The 27,500-nt window shown below is 37.7% G+C and overlaps 1 protein-coding gene across 10 annotated transcripts in view; it reads left to right on the forward strand.

The window, feature by feature from the left end:
- IQCH (IQ motif containing H) overlaps positions 1-27,500 on the forward strand; it is a 218,485-nt gene that overhangs the window by 88,246 nt on the left and 102,739 nt on the right. For 8 of the 10 annotated variants that reach the window (XM_025884587.2, XM_073877244.1, XM_073877245.1 and 5 more), the window contains 3 exons: positions 12,401-12,480; positions 14,549-14,587; positions 27,063-27,500. The exon at positions 27,063-27,500 is cut by the window's right edge and continues 114 nt beyond it. In XM_025884587.2, coding sequence (XP_025740372.1) covers positions 12,401-12,480; positions 14,549-14,587; positions 27,063-27,500 — 557 coding nt within the window. The remainder of the gene's footprint in view (positions 1-12,400; positions 12,481-14,548; positions 14,588-27,062) is intronic. The other 2 variants (XM_073877243.1, XM_073877252.1) reach the window with 2 other exon arrangements.

A 27,500-nucleotide genomic window follows, 5' to 3' on the forward strand; every position in this document is an offset into this window, starting at 1 on the left:
TATTATGCAGCCATCAAAAGGAATGAGATCTTGCCATTTGCAACGACATGGATGGAACTGGAGGGTGTTATGCTGAGTGAAATAAGTCAATCAGAGAAAGACATGTATCATATGACCTCACTGATATGAGGAATTCTTAATCTCAGGAAACAAACTGAGGGTTGCTGGAGTGGTGGGGGGTGGGAGGGATGGGGTGGCTGGGTGATAGACATTGGGGAGGGTATGTGCTATGGTGAGCGCTGTGAATTGTGCAAGACTTTTGAATCACAGATCTGTACCTCTGAAACAAATAATGCAACATATGTTAAGAAAAAAGAAAAAGAAGAAGATAGCAGGAGGGGAAGAATGAAGGGGAGTAAGTCGGAGGGGGAGACGAACCATGAGAGACGATGGACTCTGAAAAACAAACTGAGGGTTCTAGAGGGGAGGGGGGTGGGGGGATGGGTTAGCCTGGTGTTGGGTATTAAAGAGGGCACATTCTAAAAAAAATAAAATAAAAAATAAAGAGGGCACATTCTGCATGGAGCACTGGGTGTTATGCACAAACAATGAATCATGGAACACTACATCCAAAACTAATGATGTAATGTATGGTGATTAACATAACAATAAAAAATTAAAAAAAAACTAGTGATATCTGAATGAAGACTGGAATTTAGTTAATAGTGATATACCAATGACGGTTTCTTAGTTTTGACAAATGTACCATGGAATGAAAGTTGTTAACATTAGGGGAAATTGAATGAGGGTATACAGCAATTTGTGTAAATCTAAAAGTAGTCCAAATTTAAAGTTTGGTGTTTTTTTTTTTTTTAAAGTCAAAAATAAATGATAGGAAAAGGCATCAATTAAGTGTAAATTTAAAATTAATAAAAAATGAGACAGATGGGAAAAAAATACACCATGCAAAAAATAATCCAAAAAATCTAGATTGCCGCTATTAATATCAAACAAGACACAATGACAAGGATAAAGAAGGATATCAATGATAAAAGGGCCAGTTCAGCAAAAAAGACATAACAATCCTGTGTATGTACCTAAGAGCAGAGATTCAAAATACTTGAAGCAAAAATCTATAACAATATAGATGACTTGAACATTATCAACCTATTTTAACATATCTAAGGAATTAAAACAAAGAGCAGAATGCTCATTCATTTCAAATGCATATGGAACTTTCAACAAAATAGACAATATTCTGGACCATAAAAAGAATCTTAACAAACTTAAAAGAACTGAAATTATACAAAATAGTTCTCTGACCATAACATAGTTAAATGAGAAATGAATTAAAGAAAACTACCTGGAAAATTTCCCAAATACTTGCAAATTAAAGAACATACTTTTAAGTAACCCAGTGGTCAAAGAGGAAATCACAAGATTATTTAAAAATCTTTTGAATTGAATGAAAATAACAACACAATATATCAAAATTTATAGAATGCAACTGAAGTAGTATTTGTACAAAAATTATAGCATTAGATGTTTATATTAGAAAATAAGATAGATCTGAAATTATCTAAGTCCCAACTTTAAGAAATTAGAAAAAGAAAAGCAGAAAGAAGGAAATAATAGAAATGAAAGTAAAGGGCAATGAAACTGAAAATAGATAAAATGGTATTATTTTATCTATTTTATTTTATACTTATTTTTTATTTAGTATTAAATATAGTAATAATGCTATAAAATAGCATTATCTATTTTATTTTATATTTATTTTGTTTTATTTAGTATTATTTTACCTATTTTATCTAAGTAGTATTTATACAGAAAATTATAGCATTAGATGTTTATATTAGAAAGCAAGATAGATCTGAAATTAATTATCTAAGCCCCAAATTTAAGAAACTAGACAAAGAAAAGCAGAAAGAAGGAAATAATAGAAATGAAAGTAAAAGGAATTGAAATTAAAAATAGATAAAAATAGAGCAACTTATTGAAATCAAAATCTGTTTCTTGGAGAATATCAACAAAATTGGTAAACCTCTAGCCTAACAAAGGACTACCAAAGATAAAAAGAGATAAGGCACAAACTACTAATACCACAAATGAAAGAGGAGACATCATTACAAATCCTATAGACTTTTAAAGGATGATATGAGAACATTGTAAATGTTCTCACAACTTAGACTAATGGACAAACTCTTTGAAAGACAGACACTACCAAAGCTCACTCAAGAAGAAACAGATGACCTAACTAGTCCTTATCTATTAAGGAAATTTAATTTGTACTCAAAACTTTCTCAGAAAGAAAACACTAGTTCCAGATGGCATCCCTGGTGAGTTCTACCAAACAATTAAGAAAGAAATATTACAAATTCTACACAAATTCTTCTAGAAAATAGAATAAGAGAAAACAGTCTTCAGACCATTTCATAAAGCCAGCATTACCCTGATATCACAACCAGACAAAGACATCAGAAGACAAGAAAACCATAGGCTGTTATTCTTCATGAAAAGAGATGTAGAAATCCTCCACAAAATATTAGCAAACTGAATCCCACAATATAAAAAAAGAATAATATATCATGACCATGTAGGGTTTATCCTAAGAATGCAAGACTGTTTCAACATTAAAAAATCAATCAGTGTAAATCATCACATTCAACAGACGAAAGAAGAAGAGCCATATGACCATCTCCATCTCAATACATAAAAATAAAATAAAATGCAACATCTATGAAACAATAATACATTTAAAAAAATCTAAGGAAACTAAAAATAAAGGGGAATTTTCTCAGCCTCATATAGGGCATCTACAGCTAAAATCATACTTAATAGTGAAAGACCAACTGCTTTCTCTATAAGATCAGGAACAAGGCAAGGATGTCCACTCTTACCACAGCTATTCAACATTGTATGGAAGGTCCTAGCCAATACAATGAGGTAAGAAAAGAATAGAAAATAAAGAAATTAAACTGTCTTTATAAACAGAATGATTACTACATAGAAAATTTGAAAGATCTACCAAAAAAATATAATAAAATAAATAATAAAGTTCAGCCTGGTTTCAGGATACCAGATTAATATATAAAAATTAAGGGGTGCCTGGGTGGCTCAGTTGATTAAGTGACTGCCTTCGGCTCAGGTCATGATCCCAGGGTCCTGGGATCGAGCCCTGCATCAGGCTCCCTGCATGGCAAGAAGCCTGCTTCTCCCTCTCCCACTCCCCCTGCTTTTGTGTTCCCTCTCTCACTGTCTTGCTCTCTCTCTCTGTCAATTAAATAAATAAAATCTTTAAATATATATGTATAAATTAATTGAATTTCTATATACTAGAAATGAATAATTGGAAATTGAATTTTTAAAAACAATACCAGGATGCCTGGCTGGCTCAGTCAATTGAGCATATGACTCTTGGTCTCAAGGTCATGAGTTTGAGCCCCATGTTTGGTGTACACTTTACTTAAAACAACAACAACAAAGACAATGCCGTTAAAATAATACCAAATAATTAAATACTTAGGCAGAAAACTAAAAAATTATGTGCAAGATCTGTATACCGAAAACTCCAAAATGCTAATGAAAAAAAAATTCAAACAACACATAAGTAAATGGAAAGGTAAGCCATGTTCATGGATCTGAAGACTCAATATTGTTATATTAATCATCCCAAAGTGGTCTATAAACTCAGTGCAATCCAAATTAAGATCAATAGAATATTTCTGTAGAACTTGACAGGCCAATTCTAAAATTTATATGGAAAAGCAAACATGGTACAATAGCCAAAATAATTTTGAAAAAGAAAAGTAACATTGGAGGACTCAAGTTCTCTGAGTTAGTATAAAGTTATAGATATTGGAACAGTGTGCTATTAGCAAAAGGATAAATATAGAGATCCATAGAGCAGAATAGAGAGTTCAGGAGTAGCCCTACACATACATGGTTAATTGATCTTCAACAAGGATGCAAAGGCAATTCAATGGAGAAACGATAGTCTTTTTCAACAAATGGTGCTGGAACAATTGAAGATAGATATATAAAGAACTTTGACCCATACCTTGCACCACATATAAAAATTTACTCAAAATGGATCATAGAAATAAATGTGAAGTCTAAAACTAAGAACTTTTAGAAGAAAACAAAGGGCGAAAACTTTTGTTTCCTTGGATTTCTTAAATACCACAAATTCATAAGAGTAAAATTTAACACATGGGACTTTATCAAAATTTAAAACTTCTACTCTTTGAAAGACAATATTAAAATGAAAAGAAAAGCTACAGATTGGGAATTCATATTTCAAGACACATACTCAATAAAAATTTTTTGTCCAGAATATATAAAAAAAACTCTCAAAACTCAATAAGGAAACAAGCAACCCAATAACCTAATAAACAAAGGATTAAAAGAGAAATTTTACCAAAGATATATGGATGGTAGATAGATAAGTGAAAGCATGCATAACATCATTAGTTACTAGGGAGATACAAATTAAAACAAGTCTTAATATATTTAAGATAATTGAAAAATGCTTGGGGCACCTGGGTGTCTCAGTTGGTTAGGCATCTGCCTTCAGCTTGGGTCATGATCCTCGGGTCCTGGGGTCGAGCCCCACATTGGGCTCCTGGCTCAGTGGGGGTCTGCTTCTCCCTCTCCCTCTGTGTTCTCTCTCTCTCTTTTTCTCAAGTAAATAAATAAATTCTTTAAAAAATATATATGTGTATATATATATACATATATATACACATATATATATTTAAGATAATGAAATCATGCCATGCTTCTTGTCTAACCAGAATAGTATGAAACTAGAAATAAATTACCAGAGAAAAAGTGGAAAATTCACAAATATGTGCTGATTAAACAACATGCTCCTGAATAATCAATAGGTCAAGAAGAAATCAAAAGGCAATAAAAAAATATCTTGAGACAAATAGAAATTGAAACACAACATAACTTATGGGATGCAAAAAAAAAAAAAAGGCTGTTCTAAGAGAGAAGTTTATAGCAATAAACACCTACACTTAGAAAACAGAAAAACCTCAAATAAACAACCTAACTTCATAACTCAAAGAACTAGAAAAAGAAGAACAAACTAAGCCCAAAGTTATAATGAAGGAAATAACAAAGATCAGAGTGGAAATAAACAGAGACTAGAAAGACAAGAGAAAATATCAATGAAATGAAGAGCTGGTTTTTTTGGAAAAGATAAACAAAATTGACAAACCTCTAGCTAGACAAACTAAGAAAAAAGAGAGAAGACTCAAATAAAATCAGAAATGAAAGAGGAGACATTACAAGTGATGATGTAGAAACACTAAGGATCATAAGAAATTACTATGAACAGGGGCTCCTGGGTGGCTCACTTGGTCAAGTGTCTGAGTTCAGTTTAGGTCATGATCTCAAGGTCCTGGGTTTGAGCCCCGCATTGGCCTCTGCACTCAGGGGAGAGTCTGCTCCTCCCTCTCCCTTCTGCCCCTCTCCCCACTCAAATAAACAAGCAAATTTTTTTAAAAAAAGAAATTACTATGAACGATTATACACCAAAAATTAGATAACTTAGAAGAAATGGATAAATTCCTAGAAACATAAACTTACCAAGTTTGAATCATGAAGAAATAGAGAATCTGAAGAGACCAATTACTTACTAGCAAGGAGATTGAATGAGTAATCAAAAACTTCCCAGGAAAGAAAAGTCCAGGATCAGAAGGCTTCACTGGTGAATTCTACCAAGCATTTAAAGAAAAAAAAAATTTTTTTTTACCAATCCTTCTCAAATTCTTCTAAAAAATAGAAGAGGAGCACTTCCAAACTCATTTTATAAGGCCAGCATTATCCTCATACCAAAGCAGACAAGAAAATAAAATTACAGGTCAACATTCCTGATAAAGGAAGATGCAAAAAATCCTCAATAAAATATTAGCAAACTCAATTTTACAACACACTTAAATGACTATACACCATGATCAATTGAGATTTATTCCCGGATGCAAGGATGGTTCAACATATGCTAATCAATAAATGTAATATACCACATTAACAAAATGAAGGCTAAAAATCATGTGATCAACTTAATGGATGCAAAAAAAGCATTTGACAAAATTCAACATCCTTTCATGATAAAAACTCTCAATAAATTGGATATAAAAGAAATTTACTTCAAGATAATAAAAGCCATATATGACATCCCACAGCTAACATTATACTCTATAATGAAAATCTAGAAGTTCCTTAAGATCAGAGACAAGACAAGGATGTTCACTCTTGCCACTTTTATTCAACATAGTTCTGGAAGTCCTAGCCAGAGAAATTAGACAAGAAAAAGAAATAAAATGTATTTAATCAGAAAGGAAGAAGTAAAATTGTCTCTGCAAATGATATATTCTGTATAGAAAACCCTAAAGACACTGCCAAAAAATGGTTAGAAGTAATAAATGAACTCAGTAAAGTTGTAGGATATAAAATCAATATACAAAAATTAGTTGCATTTCTATACACTAACAATGAACTATCAGAAAGAGAAATTAAGAAAACAACACCATTTACAATAGCATAAATAAAATACTTAGGGATAAGTTTAACCAAGCAGGTGTAAGATCTGTATACTGAAAACTATAAAATATTAATGAAGGAAATTGAAGAGGACACCAATAAATGGAAACAGATTCCATGTTCATGAATTAGAAGAACTAATTTTGAGCTTTTTATTTTTATTTATTTATTTTTAAGATTTTGTTTATTTATTTGACAGAGAGAGACACACAGAGAGAGGGAACACAAGCAGGGGGAGTGGGAGAGGGAGAAGCAGGCTTCCCGCTGAGCCAGGAGCCTGATGTGGGACTTGATCCCAGGACCCTGGGATCATGACCTGAGCCGAAGGCAGACGCTTAACAACTGAGGCACCCAGGCGCCCTAGAAGAATGAATTTTGTTAAAACGCTATACCACCCAAAGCAAACTATAGACTTGATGCAATCCCTATTAAAATTCCAATGGCATTTTTTACAGAAATAGAAGAAACAATCCTAATATTTAGTGGAACCACAAGAAACCCTGAATAGGGAAAGCAATCTTAACAAAGAAGAAAACTAGAGATGTCACACTTCCTGATTCCAAACAATATTACAAAGCTTTAGTAATCAAAACAGTATGGTATTGGCATTAAAAACAGACACATAGATCAACGGAACAGAATAGAGAGCCCAGAAATAAAACCATGTCTTAATGGTCAATTAAGTTTCGACAAAGGATCCCAAAATACATAATGGGAAAAGGGTAATCTCATCAACAAATGGTATTGGGAAAACTGGACAGCCACATTAAAAAAAAATGAAACTGGACCACGATGTTATACCATACACAAAAATTAACTCAAAAATGGATTAAAGACCTCAATATAAGACCTGAAACCATAAAACTCCTAAAAGAAAGCACAGGGATAAGCTCTATGATTTTTTGGATTTGAAACCAAGAGCAAACACAACAAAAGCCAAAATAAAAAAGCGAGCCTATATCAAACTAAAAAGCTTCTGCGTGGCAAAAGAAACCACCAACAAAATGAAAAGGCAACTTCTGGAATGGGCTAAAATATTGCAATGCACAAATCCAATAAAAGGTTAATACACAAAATATATTAAGAAATTCATACAACTCAATAGCAAAAAACCCAAATAACCCAACTAAAAAATGGGCAAAGGACCTGAACAGATATTTTCCAAAGAAGACAAAGGGCCAACAGGGACATGAAAAGGTGCTCAGTATCACTAATCATCAGGGAAATGCAAATCACAACCACAATGAGATAGCACCTCACACCTGTCCGAATGGCAATCATCATAAAGACAAGAGAACAAAGGCTATAGCAGGTGGTGGAGAAAAGGGAATCATTGTGTACTGTCAGTGAAAATGTAAACTAGTAAAGTTACTAGGGGAAATAGTAGGGAGGTTTCTCCAGAAATTAAAAATAGAACTACCATCTATCAGCAATCCCACTTACAACCAAAGGAAACAAAATCATTATCTCAAGAGACATCTGTACTCCCATGTTCACTGTAGTATTATTCATAATAGCCAAGGTATGGACACTATTTACATGTCTGTAGATGGATGAAAGGAAAAAGGAAATGTGACATATATACATACATATATTTTATATATATAGTATATATTTTATAGATGTATAATATATATTTTATATATAATATATATTTATATATGTTATATATGTTTATAATAAACATATTATTTTATTAAAATAAAATTATTTTATAAATATAAAATATTATTCAGCCTTAAAAAAGAAGGAAATCCTGCCATTTGAGACAACATGAATCAACCTCAAGGGTATTATGCTGAGTGAAATAAGCCAGTCAGAGAAAGACAAATGCTACATGGTATCACTTACATGTGGAATTTTTTAAAGGTCAAATTTATAGAAACAGAGTAGAAAAGTGATTGCCAGGGACTGAGAGGTGGGTAGAGGTTGGTAAAAGGGTATAAACTTTCAGCTATAAAATGAATAATGTCTGAAGATCTAATGTAAATAATTGACATTTGCTAAGAGAGCTGAACTTAAATGTTCTCATTAATTAAAAAAAAATAAGTATGTGAGATGATGCATGTGTTAATTAACTAGATGGGAGGGAATCCTTCCATAATGTATACATATATCAACTCCCCACACTGTACACTTTAAATACTTTACAATTTTATATGTAAATTATATGTCAGTTACACCTCTATAAAGCTGAAATTTAAAAAAAGAGAAGGCACAAATAATATTAGAATGAAAAATGATACATAGAATTTTTAAAAAATTATAGTATATAGTTTTATGCCAATGTTTTTTTTAAATGAAAGGAGAATAATTGCCAAAATTAATTCAAGAAAACTTAAGTAGGAAACTTAGAGAAAACAATACCATTAGGTCATTTGAACTGGTAGTCAAAAATATATCTCTGTCTTGGGCGCCTGGGTGGCTCAGTTGGTTAAGCGACTGCCTTCGGCTCAGGTCATGATCCTGGAGTCCCGGGATCGAGTCCCACATCGGGCTCCCTGCTCAGCGGGGAGTCTGCTTCTCCCTCTGACCCTCCCCCATCTTGTGCTCTCTCTCTCTCTCATTCTCACTCTCTCAAAATAAATAATAAATAAATCTTTAAAAAAATATATATATCTCTGTCTTAAACAACACATGTAGACATGTGCCCACATGCCTGCTCACAAAAATTTACCAGAGGAAAAAGGGCCTCAGGCCTTTTATAGGCAAGATTTACCAACTTAAAAGATCAGTGATCCTTATCTTAAACTATTCCATAGAGAAAGAAAAGAAGAAAAGCTCGCCAACTGATTTTATGAAGCTACTACAACTTTGGTACCAAAACAGGATGAAGACAGTGCAAGAAAAGAATATTATGGCTCGATCTCAGGAACATAGAGGCAAACATTCTAAATAAAAGTTAGCAGTATGGGTTTTTTTTTTACCTTCATCATAATGAGGAAGAATGTGAGGAAGTGTCAATATTAGAAAAATTGAACAATTCGCCATGTTAACAGATTAAAAAAGAAAAATCCTATGATCATCTCCGTATGTGTGAAAATTTAAAAATCATGTAAAGCAATTCAATATTAACAATAGGGGGAAAAAAACCTCTGAGCAGAAGAGAAGTATAAGAGGATTTTCTGACCCTGATTATTGCCTTCAGCCAAAACCCCAGAGCCAATATTCTTAGTAGGCAAACTTTAGGATCATTCCATCTTTCCATTAAAAGCAGAGATAGGTCAAGAATGGCTACTACTGCCACCATCGCTGAATATGTCCTCGAGGCCCTAGCACACACAGTAAGACAAAGAATGGGATGGAGGCAAGGACGGAGGGAGAAAGGGGCACCAGACAGGAATGTATGGGACTGCAAATATCAGAAAACCTAACTACCAGTGGCTTAACCAATGAGGAGTTCATTTGTCTCACTCGTAAGAAATCACGAAGTAGGCAGTGTCGGCTGGTAGTACTCATCAAAAGAATCAAAACAGCTCTTTCTGCTTTATCTTCTTTGGATGTTTGATTTCAATCTCATGCTTGCCACCTCCTGGCTCTATGATGGCTCCTGCATATCTGGGCCTTAATGTACACATTTGAGGCAGGAAGAAGGGAAAACAGTGGTTACCAGTCTCTTCCCAGAAGCCCCTGGATGGACTTCCCCTTACATCTCACTGGTCACATGGCTACTGTTAGCTCTAAGAAAGGCTGGGAAAGTGAATGTCTAGGGATAGGGTTAGGTTTAGGGTTAGGGTTAGGATTTGGGACATACTATACTGAATTCTTATATAATAAGTTATGCTTGGTACAATCCATTCATGAAAATTCTTTGGATATTAAATATATTTACTATTTGGGCCATACTTATGCTAAAACATTATTTGTTGTTTATCTAAAAGTAAAATGTAACTGTGTGTCCTCTAAAAATTTTGTTTGCTATATCTGGCATCCCCTGGAGCCGGGCATATTGGAAAAAAATGATGTTTTAAAATTAGCAAGAAAGAAAGGCTATTGGGCAGGTAGATATCAGTAACTACCGTAGAAGCATACAGGGTTGTCCAGAAAGACAAGATTTTTTTTTCCCCTGACATTAACTCTGATTATCATACAGATGTTTCCAGAAGGAAAATTGAGTAGCAAAATATAGGCAGTACCTTATGATACAATTTTGTTGGAGATGCACATTCTTCAAATGCATGTGTCCCACAAAATTTAAGGCTACGTGCAGTTATAATTCAGTGACAGAATTTTTGCAGGTAACTAAGAAAAACTTTAAAAAATTTTTAGATATACCATTAACTGTGGATTACCCATATGAAATTACAGATCTTTTAGATCTTTATCTACCAGATTTCATTAAAATTTTACTAAAATCCTTTCAAAATTATGCCTACTCAAAAACTTGTCAGCTGCTGTTTTGTTTCAACATGAGAACTTAACCATAAATCTCGCTCATCTGCAGGAACCTGATAGTTTAACCAACAGTATACTGAGCCTGCAGACACTAGAAATAACATGGCTTTACGGGTGAATCTGTGGATTTCAAGCAGCTGAAGTGCAGGGTGTGGACTGGCCTTCAGAAGTGGGAGGGCATAGTCCAAGTGAACAACAGGGCAGGAGAGCATAGAGGTCAAGGCAAAACTTGTAGGCCTGAGATGGAGTCTCCATACACTCTAGCCAACTGCCAGGCTCCAGGAAGGGGATGGGCAGGGAGGCTTCCTGGAAGCCAAGAAAACCGAAAACCAGGTCAAACCAGGTTGGTCAGAGGTAACCAACAAATGCCTTTTGTGGAGATGAATTTTAGTGATTAGACTCTGGAATTCCTGCTACTTTTTAAGAAATGGCCAAAGAGATGGCTTGCAGCCAACTTGAGGCAATGTGAAAGAGCCGAGAACTCAAAGTGGGATTCCGAATTGTGTACTGATGTGCTGCATTTGATCAGTATCTGTCCATTCTTTCTAAGATGGCTGTTATAAAGTGTTAAGAAAAGGGGTTGGACTAAGGGAGTTGAAAGAAGCCCCACTCCTTTGATTCAATTTACTATTTAAATAAATTATTTTTGTTTTTGTTTTTGTAAAGAGTAGAGTAAGGATTTTTCACCCCTGAGAATGTCAGACTTGAGCTATTTGTAAAGGGCAGTTGAATTTGCTGCCAGGCAACAGGGGAGAAGCGATTTATCTCCCAAGCATTGATATCCGATAGGCCCACCCACCTATGGACCAGATGTGTTCTCTAAATGTTGTTGCTTTGAGATTTAATTAATTTCAAAAATGATATTTACTGTGTTTTTTTCACTTGTATTATTTCCCCAAACCATTTAAATTCTTCAGAATCATCATTTTTACTGACCACACAATAGAATAGTCCACCATGTGTAGTTATATTAACTTCCCTATTAAATGAACTTGGGAATATGGCTATTTGAAGAGATCTTATAGCAAAATATTTTTTTAAGATTTTACTTATTTATTTGAGAGACAGAACACAAGCAGGGGATGGGGCAGAGGGAGAGGGATAAGCAGACTCTACCCTGAGTGTAGAGCCCCACACGGGACTCGATCCCAGGACCCTGAGATCATGACCTGAGCTAAAGGCAGATGCTTAACCCACTGAGCCACCCAGGCACCCACAAAATGTTTTTATATAACCAATATTACTCTCTAATGTGCCTGCTTTTAAAATGTACTTTTTTGTCTGGGCAGTGTGCACAAAATGACCTTATATTCTGATGGAACAGTTGCCCTCCCATGCTTTTTGCTTTCCTTTTGAAATCAATGATCACAAATGTTTCATCGAATTGATACAGGCAAGACAATAGTGAACAGTGACAGAGCCATTTGACTTTCAAGTGGCAAACCCAATAGTATCCACCTGGTGACTCAGCCTTTTTCTGGAAGAGGTAACAATGCACCACCTCCATCCACAGCCCCTTTCGCTACACTTCAGAAACCACAGCCGATTCCAGTGGAAGCAAAGAAGTTCTCTTCCAAGAAACAAAGATCAAAGGTATTATTGCTCTTTTTTTTTTAAGATTATTTATTTATTTATTTGAGAGAGAGAGCATGAGCAGGGGGCAGGGGTAGAGGGAGAAGCAGACTCCCCACTGAGTAGGGAGCCCGATACTGGGCTCAATCCCAGGACCCTGAGATCATGACCTGAGCCAAAGGCAGATGCTTAACCAACTGAGTCACCCAGGCGCCCCTCATGCTTCTAACAGGAGAAAATTATTTACAATATTCTCAGTGAGATTTTTAGTAATACACACATATTATAGAGTTGTACCTTTCATATGGAAATAAATACTATTTTGGCTGCTGGGATGCATTTGATTTTTAAAGGGGGATTGCTGTACAAGTAGATTCTACCATGACATTATCCACGAGGTCTTAAAAAATTCAATCACGTCACATTATTGTGAGATTAACTAAATGACTGGGCCAACCTATACCACTAACTGGGTCAAGAGTCTAGGAATCTGGAATATGATAGCTATTGCTTTATATCCAAATTCGTGTTGCATAGGGTGTGTTCTTATGCGGTTTTACTCTACTTCATTTGTCTTTAAGCATAGGATAAAAAGCAAGCTCTCCAGGTTTGCACAGATATCCTAATGAGGAAAGGGAAGAAATTCTGTATTCTCTAACATTAGGACCTCATGGTACAACATAATTAATCCTCATGGAGATTTTCCAGGTTTAAATGTGCTGGACTTTTGAAGCTTGCTTTCTTAGGTTTATAAGCCACAGAGTTGTGATAATTGAAACTTTTCGCCGGAAAAAGGAGACAGCTAGCAGTGTCTTTTTCTGGGCTTACCCTATGTGGTCCTATTTACAGCTGCTCCCATTTAAAAAAAAAAAAAAAAAAGCAAGGAAGAAAGAGAAATGGAAGAGTAGAAGAAATGAATCCCACTGTCTCTATGTAGTAGACTGATACCTGCTCTTCCCAGACCTTCTTCTCCCAGGACCCTGGGATCATGAACTGAGCGAAGGCAGATGCTTAAGGACTGAGCCCCCCAGGCGCCCCCCCAGACCTTCTTAACGCCCAAATCTTCCTCGAGATGCTTTCCCTGTATTTGCAGCACTGGTGGGCTGTGTCCCCGTAAGAGAGTTCCAAGCTGTTTATGTAGCAGCGTGTCATGTGACACCCCAGTTGCCATGGCAAATATTTGTGTTTCATGAAAAATGTGGGTAAAAAAAAAAATCAATGTAAATGGCCAAATCCCTAGACAGACAGGCCTTCGAGCTAGTGTTTGGCCTGCACCACGATTGTTTCAAATTCGGCTGTTTAACAGGCTGTGCGAAGGCCACGGGCTAATGTGCATAATGGGAACAGGCGGGGGCACCTGTTTTGCTTCTCACCACGTTTGAGCTCTCCAGTCCCACAGTGTTATAGACAACAGATCTACAGGTAATTCAAACATGACTAGGTTTTCTGCGCTAATCAATCTATCACAGAAAAAAAATTATTTTAATAAAGACACTTCTGGAGGGCTAATGAACACTGCCTTTAATTTCCTCTCTGTTGACTTCACAAAGCTTTCCCCTAGTGCTGAGGCAGTAATATTTAAAAAGACTCTTTCCTGTGGTCCCGAACTGGTACATTTCTGAATTGACTCTTCAATGGTAAATGTGATTATTCATACGCTCTGTGAAGTGTCCTAGCGTGGAAATGAAAAGGCTCACGGAAACACTGATAGAGCTAGAACAGACCTAGATCAGCATCCACCGGGCGGTGTGGTGCCACACGGAGAAACCCTTTCTTGGAAATACTTCTTTCGGTGTACCCTAGATACAGGACTTGGCGTCTGACTATAGCTGTTTTGGTAAATATTTACTTTGTCAAACTCTCTCTTCAAATCAAACAGGGCTCTTGGCAAGCAAGGCAGCGTTGTCTGGGGTGGAAAAGGTCTTTCTAATTATTAGCTCCTGCCTGCATGGAAAGAAGGAACAGGCTGGCCCAGCGGGGGGACCTGGGGGAGGGAGGTGGGGGAGGGAGGCTCTGTGCTTCTATTTGTTTTGTAAAATTGCCCATGAGAGTCATTTTGATTTAAACTGTGTCTCATTCTTCATTGTAGGGGAAAGGCAAAAGGTCAAGAAGTCATCATGATAGGAAGGTCTGTAATTTGTGTGACTAGTTGAAATTTGGGGTTTGTCACCTGATGTCCCTTCCTTTTGCTTCAGGGCAAAAGTATGAGAGGCCGGTTGACAGCTGGAGACTGCCACAAAACTTCTTCTGCTCTTCTTTTATAAAAGAAATTAGATCATGTCTTCAGAAAAAAAATGGTTCATTTAAAGTGAAAAACATTCCCTACCCCCCTTCAGTTAGGACTGAATTACTTCTCAGGCTTCAATCCAGAGAAGTGATTTAGCATACTCAAAATCTGGCTGAATCACAATGGTCTTCAACCTCAATCTATGATTCACATCTTTTAAAAGTCCACTTGAAAATAAATAAAATGTGAAAAAAAATTCACTTGGTCCCCAGCATGGGCATACGTGTGTGTACGTGTGCGTTCATACACACGTGCACATGCATACACACTGCATATATGACGTCATTGGTAAGGGGATGGGGACTTAGAACTAAGCCGCCTAAAACCAATAAGGTAACAAACATGTTGGGGGAATGAAATCGTTCCCACTGACAAGTACGTGCCAGCAAAGAACCTTCCACTGGGTCATGCATGAGTCAGCAAAGTTCTGAACTTGAAGCAGGAAAGAGCTGGATTCTTCTCACACTAATAGAGGAATTTTGAGCAAGTCACTTAAATTCTGAGTGCCCCCCTTTCCTCCTCTGTCAAATGGGGTAATAACTCTCATAGATTTGTTCTATTAGCGCTGTTAATGTGTGTGCAAATGCTTTGGAATTATAAAGCACTTGTTATCAGAATTCACTGGCCTGTTTTTTTAAAAAGATTTTATTTATTTATTTGACAGAGACACAGCGAAAGAGGGAACACAAGCAGGGGGAGTGGGAGAGGGAGAAGCAGGCTTCCCGCAGAGCAGGGAGGCTCCATCCCAGGACCCTGGGACCATGACCTGAGCCGAAGGCAGATGCTTAACGACTGAGCCACCCAGGCGCCCCTCACTGGCCTATTTTTAAAAAACATCTTCTAGGCCCCCCTTCCTTCGAGGGTCTTATCAGAAAGAATTTCAGAGGGAGCTTAGCCGCCCCTTTCCAAGGAAAAAGAGCCCATCTTCTGGGTCTCCTTGCACTTCTGCAGAGCTGTGACTAGACAGAGCTGTGCTTACAGCAATGATCGCATACAGTCCTTCTGAACTGAGACAGATTGCTCTTGGATAAACTCATCAATGCGATCAGAACCTTCCTTCAGCTTCCCTTGACTTCTTGCTACGGGGAAATTGTGAGCTTGCTTCTACACTTTAAAAATAGGATGTGCTTTAAGAACACTAGGCATGATGTATCAGGAATATTTAGAACGGTAAAAGTTGGTTGAGCATGTTCTTAGAACATGGCACTAGGCACCTTCCACACCCACTGAATGCTCACAGCAGCTCTAGAACCTCTGTACTGTCATTGTCCCCAGGCCCACATAGTTGGTGAAAGGGTGTGGAGGATCCAGATGACAGAATGAGGCTCCAGAGTCCACCCTCCTACACACAAGGTTATGAACTCTTCCACAGGTGCTAGTTTTCCAAATGTTACCACTACTATGATGATAACTACTACTAACTACCCCAACCACTTCCACTACTACTCCTAACTAGCACCTTACACACATCACGTGCTTACTCTGTGCCCACCACTGTTCCTATGCTTTCCATGGATTAGCTCACCTCATCTGACAACATCTCTGAGCAATAGGTACTATTATTATTCCCATTTTCCTGGAAGGAACCAATTACGGAGACGTTAAGGTCATGCACCTAGTAAGTGACAGAGCCAGCATACAGAACTGGGCCATGTGGCTGCCAGAGCCCCAAAGCATTAGAGAGTTTAAACTTTCAATCGCTTTTGGTAGAAATCTTTCTAAAAGATCCCATATCTCTACCTCCCTGATGTAATCTAACATTTTCTCTCCCCAGGATCATGTATGCAGAGAACCCATTTCTAGTCCTTTTTCATTTGTTTCCTTCATGTTCAGGACAGTGCTTGTCACCTCGGCTGTCATGTCTGCTTTCAGTGGCCCTGACTTTAAGAGACTGTTCTGTCTTCTAGCTCATTAACCAAATAACCAAGACTCAAGAAGTGGAAGGATAAAGTGGAGTCAGTCAGGCTCTGCACAAGGATCCAAGGAATATAAGACAATACACAGTGGTAGGGTTCATAGTTCTTTCAAGAAATCTAAGGCCTGTGTTTTCAGGGCTCTAATTCACCTGGTTAAAGTTGCTAAAATTGTCTCTCTCAGCAAATATATCTTTTTATTTTCTCAAGGCAGACATGTTAACAACTATGTTAAGATCCACTTGACTTGGGTGCCTGGGTGGCTCAGTTGGTTAAGCAACTGCCTTCGGCTCAGGTCATGATCCTGGAGTCCCAGGATCGAGTCCCGCAACGGGCTCCCTGCTCAGAGGGGTGTCTGCTTCTCCCTTGACCCTCCCCCCCATATGCGCTCTCTCTCAAATAAATAAATAAAATCTTAAAAAAAGATCCACTTAATTTCAATTAATATTTTGATAATAAAAAATCTCTTTTATGGGTAAAACAAACAAACAAACAAATATATTTACTGGACGTAAGGTAAATTCATGAGTGTGTTCTACTTCTGGAAATGGGGGAGGGAGAAGAAAGAGCTAAAAAGAATTAGAGGATTTCAATTCTACCTTATGTGTTGTTTTTTTAAATTTCAACACATATATAAATAATTTAAATATATCTAAATCTTATAAATAATTATAAATATATAAAATATACTATATTTTTAAATGTAAAAGATTTAAATATATATTTTTGTCTCCTTTGCTTCAGAGAGATATATATATCATATATACATTATATATATTCTGTATTATCTAATGTTATCTAATTCATCCTCGTGTAGATTCCTCCGGTTTAAACTACTGGGCTTTGGTAGCTTGCTTTCTTACATTTATGAGCCACAGACAGATATATATAATATACATATATACATATAAACATGTAATATATATATAATATACATAAAGCAAAGAAGACAAAAGATTAACATGCGCCCATGGTAGTTTTTTTATATTATTCTTCTATACTTTTCTGTATTTTCAAAACTTTTCCAATTAAAGAAGAAACAAAAGAAAATCCTATTTCGAAAGACATACCTCTTGCCGTAAAATCTTCTTTGCTATAGAAAGAACAGGTTTGGGTGACAACCTTTTAATGTCAATTTTGGGGTCTTGCTTTTCTTAGTCATTCTAACACTGTTACTTTCTTTAGTATTTCCCCAGCGTATTACTCTTGATCCTTATGTTATAAAATCGTGATTATTTTATACAGTTGAGTCAGTTGAACTATTTTAATGAGGCAACATATGTGACAGTGACACCACCCCTGTCCACTCTCATTTCCCCCCTTCTGTAGACCAGCTCGGTTTTTTACAAAACTTCCATAACGCCTCCAATGCTCACCCCAAGACCCCCAGGAAAAGGAAAAAAGTGGAAGTTCCCAGTAGGTGGGGCTCTAGACCCCTCAAACCCGCAGCAGCCGTGGTAACTGTGCCCCTCTTTACCATCAGATTGTATTGTTTCTGAACAGTGTTCCAGGTTTGAAAGTATATACTTTGAAAACCACCAGGTGGTATCTAGCAGCAGTTTTAGCTTTCATGTGACCTATCTACTAAAGGGAATAAGCCCACTGCTTTATGTTTATTGAAGTGTAATTAACATTACATTAGTTTCAGGTCTACAATAGAATGATTCAACAATGCTATACATTACTCAGCGCTCATCACAAGTGTACCCTTAATCCCCTTCACCTGTTTCACCCAACTCCCCCCTCCCCCGACACCTCCCCTCTGGCAACCACAAGTTTGTTCTCTGTGTTTAAGAATCTGTTTTTTTGTTTGTCTCTTTTTTTCTTTGTTCATTTGCTTCTTAAATTCCAAATACAAATGAAATCATGTGGTACTGGTTTTCCTCTGACTGACTTATTTCACTTAGCATTATACCCTCTAGAGCAAGACCCCATTGTTGCAAATGGCAAGATTGCATTCTTTTTGATGGCTGCATAATATTCCATTGTGTATATACACCACTTCTTCTTTATCCATTCATCTGTGGATGGACACTTGGGCACCTGCCATTATTTTGACTATTGTAAATAATGTTGCTATAAACATAGGGGGGCATGTATCTTTCCAAGTTGTGGTTTGGGGTTTTTTGGGTAAATACCCAGTAGTGGAATTGCAGGATAATGTGGTAATTACGTTTTTAAATTTTTTTGAGGAAATTCCATACTGCTTACCATTGTGGCTGCACAGTCTGCATTCCCACCAGCAGTGCAAGAGGGTTCCTTTTTCTCCAAATCCTCACCAACAATTGTTATTTCTTGTATTTTTAATTTTAGCCATTCTGACAGGTGTGAGGTGATATCTCATTGCAGCTCTTAGGTGCACTTCCCTGATGATTAGTGATGTTGAGCATTGTTTCATGTGTCTGTTGGCCATCTGTATGTCTTCTGGAAGAAAACATAGGCAGTAATTTCTTTGACACCAGCCATAGAGACATTTTTCTAGATATATGTCTCCTCTGGCAAGGGAAGCAGAACCAAAATTAAACCATTGTGACTACACAAAAATAAAAAGCTTTTGCACAGCAAAGAAAACCATCAACAAAACAAAAAGGCAACCTATTGAAGGGAGAAGATATTTGTGAATGACCTATCCGATAGGGGGCTAGTATGCAAAATATATAAAGAACTTATACAACTAACATCAAAAAAACAAATAATCCAATTTAAAAAATGGGCAGAGGACATGAATAGACACTTTTCCAAATCAGCCTACCTCTTGAAGAGCAGAGAATGCCTCCCTGGTGGGCTTTGTGCCCAGCACAACGCAGTCTCCCTTCTTGTCCTGTCCTAAAGGGTCACAGAGAGGGCAGGTGGTACTTTGGCAAGAATTTGAGTTCTACACCCTGAAGATACAAGACGAGATTCAGAAGGAAGTCTAGGGCTGTTCTTTCCTCTTTTAGATTCACTTTCCCTCCTGAAACCTTATTTAATTTACCGTCTTAAAGGAAGAAAAGAAAGAAAATCCAAAACCAGAAACCTGTGGCATCATTTGAAACCATTTCTGTTTTCTTTAATTCATTAGCAACCGCCACCCTCACCTATGCATTTTTGACATGAAACTTTCAAAGTGAATGAAAATTATACAGTTCTTTGTGCAAAACAGTATTTTTTTTTTCTTGTAAGAAGTAATTGAGAAAAACTACTCACAAAATTGTCTTTATCTGTCTTCATGGCATCTAAGTGTACACTTCTATTGCATGGACTAACAATTTTACTTATATACGCCAGAAAAAAAGTTTAAGTTATCAGTAAGACCAAATAATCTTAATTATTTTTACTTTATCTTTTTCATTTATCAAACTGTGACCTGATCCTTCACAGAAAATTTGGAAGTTTCAGAAAGGAGAAAGGCACACGCGCGCACACACACACACACACACACACACACAAAATCCCATAATACCATACCCCTTTGGTGTTATTTAAACTTTGGCGTGGCCCTCTGTTGTATCATTCAATATATTCAACTCTGACCCATCTCTTTTCTCCTAACAATTTATCATAAGCCTTTATATATAGGACTTAAAAGTCTTCATAAAACATTTTGAATGGGGCGCCTGGGTGGCTCAGTTGGTTAAGCGACTGCCTTCGGCTCAGGTCATGATCCTGGAGTCCCGGGATCGAGTCCCACATCAGGCTCCCTGCTGAGCAGGGAGTCTGCTTCTCCCTCTGACCCTCCCCCCTCTCATGTGCTCTCTCTTTGTCTCTCATTCTCGCTCTCTCACATAAATAAATAAAAATCTTTAAAAAAAACATTTTGAATGGCTACATAATAATCTGTCTTGAAGATATACCATAATTTTCTTAGCTATTATCCTATTGTTTGATATTAAATTATAAATGTCAGATTATTAATAACTATTCTAATTATTAATAAATACATCATTTCCTGTTATAAATAAAACTGACATGAACATCTTCCACATTTGTACATAAATCTTTGTATTTAAGCTACTTCCTCGCAGTAGAATTCCTTAGTCAGGGTATGGACATTTTCAGTAGTCTATTAGTGCTTCAAAACTCAAGCTATGATTTTGCAAATAACTTGTATGATCATAGAAGAGTTTTGTGCTGTAAACCCAGCCCAAGTGGCTATCAGCTTCATTCATACTTTCATTCAACTAATCTCCATTGACCTTTAATCATGTGCCAGGCGGGATACTAGACCTTGGGGATGTAGCAGTGAACAAAACAAACCAAGTCTTTGCCCTCTTGGGACTTAGGTTCTAGTAAGAAAGGCAGATATTTAATATAACTGTCAGGCAGTGATAAGTGCTACAAATGAAAATAAAACAGCATCCATATGTAGGTTTAGAGAAGGTGACAAGGTGGGATGTTGTAAGAATTTTGCAAGTATTCCTTAGGCATCTGGGATCAACAGACTTGCTATACACACATTTTCCTCAGGAAAACCATAACGTCAAACTTTACTTTGGTGATAACCGAGGTCCTTTTGGAGGCTTGCTCTTACTTTACCACATGGAGAACATGATGATGTGCCTCTTCTCAGAAATTTAGGAATCCAGGCTGCTTTTCACTCTCTGCCTGCCAGGTTCCCAGTACGGACCCCAGGCAGGTTCCACCCATCAGTCATGATTGTTCCAAGTGGCCGTCCTTCACTATGTCGCATTCTCTCAGAAAATATTATAAAGGTAGCAGAAAAGATGAAATCATTGCAGCAATAAACTTAGATCTCTAGAAAAGGAAATATCACATTTGGCTGAAAATATAGTCCATCCCTCTTAAAAATCTTCCCGATTTTGTTCTGTTTGATCTCCAACCAGAATTTGATCCAATGAGCGTTTTTGTTCCAGAAGAATACATCTAGGGGTGGGAATTTTTTTTTTTTCTCCTCAGAAAGTGTTTCAGAATTCAGGAAGACTCATTTGAATAAAGATACCTTTCAAAGCAATTGCAGAAATTAGCCCTAGAAAATTGCTGTTGATCTGAGTGGCCTTTACACACAATTCTCTTCCTTTATATGTCTCTGCTCAGTGAGTTCTCTATTTTTGCCCTTTATCCTCTTTATAAAGCTTAGGGACTCTGACTCTCACTTTTAATTGACACTTAACAGCTTAAATGCAGTTTCTAGGTCCTATGAACTGAGAACTGCTTTGTTGATTTGCAGACCCTGAAATGCTGGATTATCTCTTTGGGGTTCTCTCCCCATGACTACCTTTACATGTAGTTGGTATAAACAGCTATTCTTCAACTGTGGTGTGTAAGTTTCTAGAAAAAAAAACTTCCTATTTAAAAAAGAGAAAAGGAAGGGGAAATCCCCAGGTCTTTTTCATGGTACATGAGGTGATGCTATTGGAGACGTTTGCCTTCGATTTGCTGGCTCTGCTAGCTTCAGGAGTTTATTAAACAACACATAGCCTTTCATAAGGGGTGACACTTTAAGTCAGAGAGACATAGGGTGTCAAAATCAGAAGCACTCTGAACGATCCCCTAATATCCCACAAGAGAAGTGACTTCCCAAGGCCGTGTAGTAAGGTGGTAACAGCCTAGATCCTAGGTCTTCTCACTTCAAATCCGTCCCTTTCCTACCATGCCATGGTTCATTAGCATGTTCCTGGGGTTAGTTTAACAGACTGCTTTCCAAATAAGGAGGAAACATCAGGTCAGGGCCAGGTTGGCTCTGATGTAGGAGGTGGTAAAAGGAAGGTTGAACAAGGAGAGCACACCTTGGTATGGGGCCATATGGGGAGTTCTGGACAGTTAGGGCTGTGGGCATGGGTGTTATGGGGGGAGCCAAAGGGCAACTAGCTGTGTGATCTTGGGCAAATCACTTAACCTCTCTGAGTCTCAGTTTCCTATCTACGGTGATAACCACAGGGACTGGACGTGAGGCACTGTGAAAGGTTCTTTACACATGCTATGATCTTCACAGCAACTCTGTGGGGATCCCTCATTTTTAGAGATGAGAAACATTTAAGTGTAGAGAGGATGTTGTTTTAACTTGGACTGTCATAGCAAAATACAATAGGCTGGGTGGCTTAAATAGCAAACATTTATTTCTCACAGTTCTGGAGGCTGGAAGCCCAAGATCAGGTTGCCAGTATGGTTGGGTTCCGGTGAGGTCCCTCTTCCTGGTTTGCAAGCAGCTGCCTTCTTGCTGTATCTTCACATGACAGAGAGATCATCTCTCTTGTGTCTCTTCTTCTAAGGGCACTAATCTCATCAGGAAGGCTCCACCCTCATGACCTAATTACCTCTCAAGGGCCCCACCTCCAAATACCATCACATCGGGGACCAGGGCTTCCACATATGAATGTTGTGGGGTCACAAAACATTCAATCCATAGCAGATGATAACTCGTCCAAGAGTATGTAGCAGATAGTGGCAGAGCTTGGACTTGAACCCAGGTTAGTCAGACCTCAGGGCCAAGGCTCATTTCCCTGAGTCCATAATAGCTTGTTCAGTAAAAAGGCAAGGCCAGTGACCTTCAAGATCCATCACGCTCTGAAATTCAGTGCTGTAATTCTGCTGAATCCCTAAATCCTGATTGGGTCAGCTACTTTCTCTGAATATTGTTTATATCTTTCAAATAACACTAGCCATCTGAGGTAATGATATCTGTTCTGTACAAAACTTAACACATTTCAGACCCTCGACAAAGATTAAAGAGCAGGCCAGACAAGTGGCTTCTCTGGTTTTCAGGGAATAATGTACGTTCCACCTCTGAGGGTCACTTCATTCCTACTCTGAATCTAAGCACTCAGAGCCATAATGGCGGGAGGAGTTTATTCATTTTCACACAAAAGAATTGCCAAAGCTAATTACTAACAGATACGTGTGAGTGTTCGAGAAAGGGAACATCAGCTTATGGATTCAAAAGCAATTGAGTCTGTCTTTCTAGGCAAATGCTTCTCTAAAAATGATATCCATTTGGATTATCCCAAATACTTGATTACTTACCACCAGGAGATCGTGGTCAGATCTCATTTAGGAATCCTCAGCTATGGTTGAATCCTACATCCGCATGCTGTCCACATGTGTGAAAAGAACATTTCTCATAAAGACATTCAGCTTAGAAATACACATCCCTTTTTCCTAGAGTTCTTCTTTGTGGCAGTTATTTCTGAAGTTCAGGAGGTAATACCGGGCCTGTTTTGCTTCAGCCCTGTGACTTATCGACATATGTAATCATCATCCTGCCTTCCTGTTTGTTTTAAATTTAGAATTTTTCCTAAATAACGGCTCCAGAAACTCTCAAAATTACCTAATTAGTAATAACACTTTGCAAATGATAAAGAGCATTTCCCAGCTAGTTGATTCAGTTAGTTAGAGCAGGATGCTAATAATTAGGCCATGGCCACGGGTTTGGGCTCTGGCAAAGGTGTGACCAGGGTCTCAGGAAGGACCAGGAGACAATGTGGATGGCAGGACAGAGAGCCATCCCCACTAGAAGGAAAACAATATTACTATTGGGTCAGTAACATCACATTGGGAGGACAGCATACCTTAAAACAAAACAAAAACAAAAACAAAAGTAGGAAGGGAGGGAGAGAGGCAGGAAGGAAAGAATAGAAGGAAGGAATAGAAAGAAGGAAGGTAGAAGGAGGGAAAGATGGCAGGCAATTATTTAACTGTAGACAAGTTCATGGAGGTAAATAGAAAAGGAAGAATAACAGAAGGAACCAGAATCTGAAGCATGGCATGACCTTTAATCAGGGCTCTTATTCCTAGCAGGCTGTGAAGCAGCTTTGTCTTTACCTGCTCAATGGATCCCACAATGCTGATGCACCGCTTTAATTTGGGAAGGCTTTCTCTTGAGAGACATGTCTTTTCCAGCTCTAAGTATGAAGTGCTCCCAAGTGTGGCATTCTCTGTGACAGATGTACTACAGTGATGCTTTAGCTGACTCCAAACTCATAGCTTCCCCGTGCCTGAGTGGTCTATTTGATGTCCAAGAGTGTGTTTCCTTTGAGAACAGGTCTTTACCAGAATATCATCCAAGAAGGTAGGGAGGTATACTCCCTTTGTTCTATAACAGCCACGGTTAAACTCTGGAACCCAATCCCCACGCCAGGGCTATTCTTTCCAAAGTTCTGAAAGGTATTTGCTGCTGTACATGGATGCCTTAGGCCTATGCCTTTGGAAGGCACTGCCTGAGAGTGACCTGAGAGGCCTCTCCTTTCAAAATCTTCTCCCAAGGTCGCTCCATTTTCACTGATGGCCCCAATTCCAGGGGAGTCTCTTTAAAGAGAAGGAATTTCAAAATAATTTTCATAGCTCCAAGGAAACCAGATTACCCGGCAAACCTCCTGTCCAGGGATGCACTTCTTTGAGAAGTCTCAGGGTCTTGTCAACAGGGTCCAACATGTGACTGGCAGGACCAGCCAGCTGCAGACATGTCCATTGGTGTTGACTATACGTGTCTGTTCCTCACTCATGAAGCCTGGTCATTCTTCTCTGAATTCTAACCTTCCTACCATCAGGCTCCATTCTTGAAGGGAGGCAGAAATGCGACCACGGGCCATTTCTGTTGGGACACGTGCCACTTGTCTTCCATCCATTGTGGCTCCTCCTACCAGCACTGATGTCTGCTACAGGACACATTACTTCTCCAACTCTCTCTTGCCCATCCAAGACGAAGGAATTTGTCTTCATCCGCCAGACAGTTTGTATCCTTACTTGGTGCGTTAAGAAGATCAGAAAGGGTGAGAGTCTTGGCAAGAAGGCTTTTCCCATCATTCCTATGCCTATAACAACTCTTAAGAGTAGACAAATGCTTACTGCTGTTGAAAGTCAGCCTCTAAAATTCAAGGAAATTCCCCCTCTTGGACTTAACACTTCCTTTTTTGCATTTTTACTTGAGATGACAGTCTAACGATTCCACTGCCCAGAACCTGAGGAAAGAAAAAGAATTTGAAGGTTTTCTTTTCTTTATTTTAAAAAAAAAATGTGTTTGCTTATTGTCCTTTAATTGTAAATCATCTCTCGGCTTACTTTTCTTTTAGATAGCTTTCTGCCTTGAATTTGTTAATGAATGTCAGTTAATACTTGTTTAGTAAAGACAAACCATGAACAATCTAACGGTAATACTCAATACAGTACTGTGGTACAGTAGTTATTGATTAATTACTTGGGTCTTTTTCTTTGAGTTCTCTGAAAACTCTTCAACATGCAGAGAGCAATATAATCCTACAATTTGGTAAAGATGGGCTTATACATCTATAAATGCTGACATGCTGAAGACAATCTGTTCCTTAAATCCCTAAGCAAGAAGTAATCAGTACAGTAAGCTGATACCTGGCTTGCAGAGGAGAAGGCAGGGTGTGAAATATCTATGCCTCCCCCTGCCCCAGGCCATTAGGAACATTTAGACCATGGGGCAGAGTATCTATTTTTCTAGTGCAACAGGTTTCAATGATGAAATGTAGTGATTTCACACCAGACACAGACACAACACAATTTCCTTTCCTTTCTTTTTTTTAAGGGATATGTGTGATATATATTGCTGTTGTCATCCAAACCTCTTCTGATTTTATTTTTAAATCACATTTATTCCATTTTTTTCATGCAGAAAAGTATAAGGAAGAAAACTGTCCATCATCCCATTCTTAGAGAACCTTCTTGACATTTAAAAATAAATGTGATATGTTTACATGTCTTAAAATTTCGATCAGTATGGAGAGAAGCAAAATGAAAAAGCCAATGCTTCTTTAGTTTAATTCATTATGAGATTTCAGATTCTCTCTATCTGGGGACAACTCCAGGTATGTCCCCTAAGAAGCTACCAGATTTAAGAATAAAAGAACATATGTCGAGAGAAACCTAGAGGGTGGCAAGGGTGATCACACACAGCATAACGCTCCTTGTAAAAATCACTCTTGGATATTAACAGAAGGTGGCAGAAGAACTGTAAATGCTGGAAACTGATGGCCTGTTAGAAAGTCAGAGAGATGGGACAGGTTTGATGAGCATATTTGAAGTTATTGTACAGACTGCAAAGAAAGATTTCACCCTGTTTTTCAGGACTGGTGGATAACTTACGAATGAATGAGAAGGCAGTGACATGCTTCCCTTCATGCATGTGTAAAAAGTAGATCACAGAGATTATGGGGTCAGCTGACCATAGCAGAGTAAACTTTTATATGATCAGTTTCCTTGAGTGATTTTATAACACTTTTATAAAAAAGATAATAGTTTTGAGTGACCTCTAAGATATTCTTCTGGTGATGAGTTTCATGATATATACTAGCCAGACTTTCCAATTATGCCATGTATGTAAGTCAAAACTGGGATCCACATCTTCTCAGCATTGATAAATGAGAATGTGATAGTGCATGTCTTGACCACTCATTTAAAATAGATTGCAATCCTATTTCATCTTTTTTGACACTTTCCTTTCACAGATCATGAAAGTCGCAACACCTTCGAGAATTGTGAAATCACCATGGGATTTTGATTTTTTTATTTATAATGGTGTCATAGACAAGACAGCCCCGGACTTCTTAGCATTCAAGGAACATTTTAATTTATCTTGGGGAAGTATTTTTTCCCTCTTGGAACACATCGAGAAGTTTCTCAGGGACTATGCAATACCAGAAGTTAAAATAAAAGGGAACAATTTGGTAGCCTTCCTTCCGGAGTTTGAGCTGAAGAATAAACTTACCAGATATGACTTTCTCTCACTGTTAGAGAACCCACTTCGTATCCAGATGATGTTAAATCTTCCAGGGCAAAGGTACAAGGGCCAAGATGGAAGGTCAGAGGCTGCCAACAAGATCCAAGCCACATGGAAATGCTTCAAGGCAAGAAAATTCTTCCTCATCTATCGCCAGCAGAAGTGG

The sequence above is a fragment of the Callorhinus ursinus genome, unplaced genomic scaffold (assembly GCF_003265705.2).
Source record: "Callorhinus ursinus isolate GAN/ISIS: 27379988/994484 unplaced genomic scaffold, GSC_fseal_2.0 scaffold25, whole genome shotgun sequence".
Taxonomy (NCBI): Eukaryota; Metazoa; Chordata; class Mammalia; order Carnivora; family Otariidae; genus Callorhinus; species Callorhinus ursinus.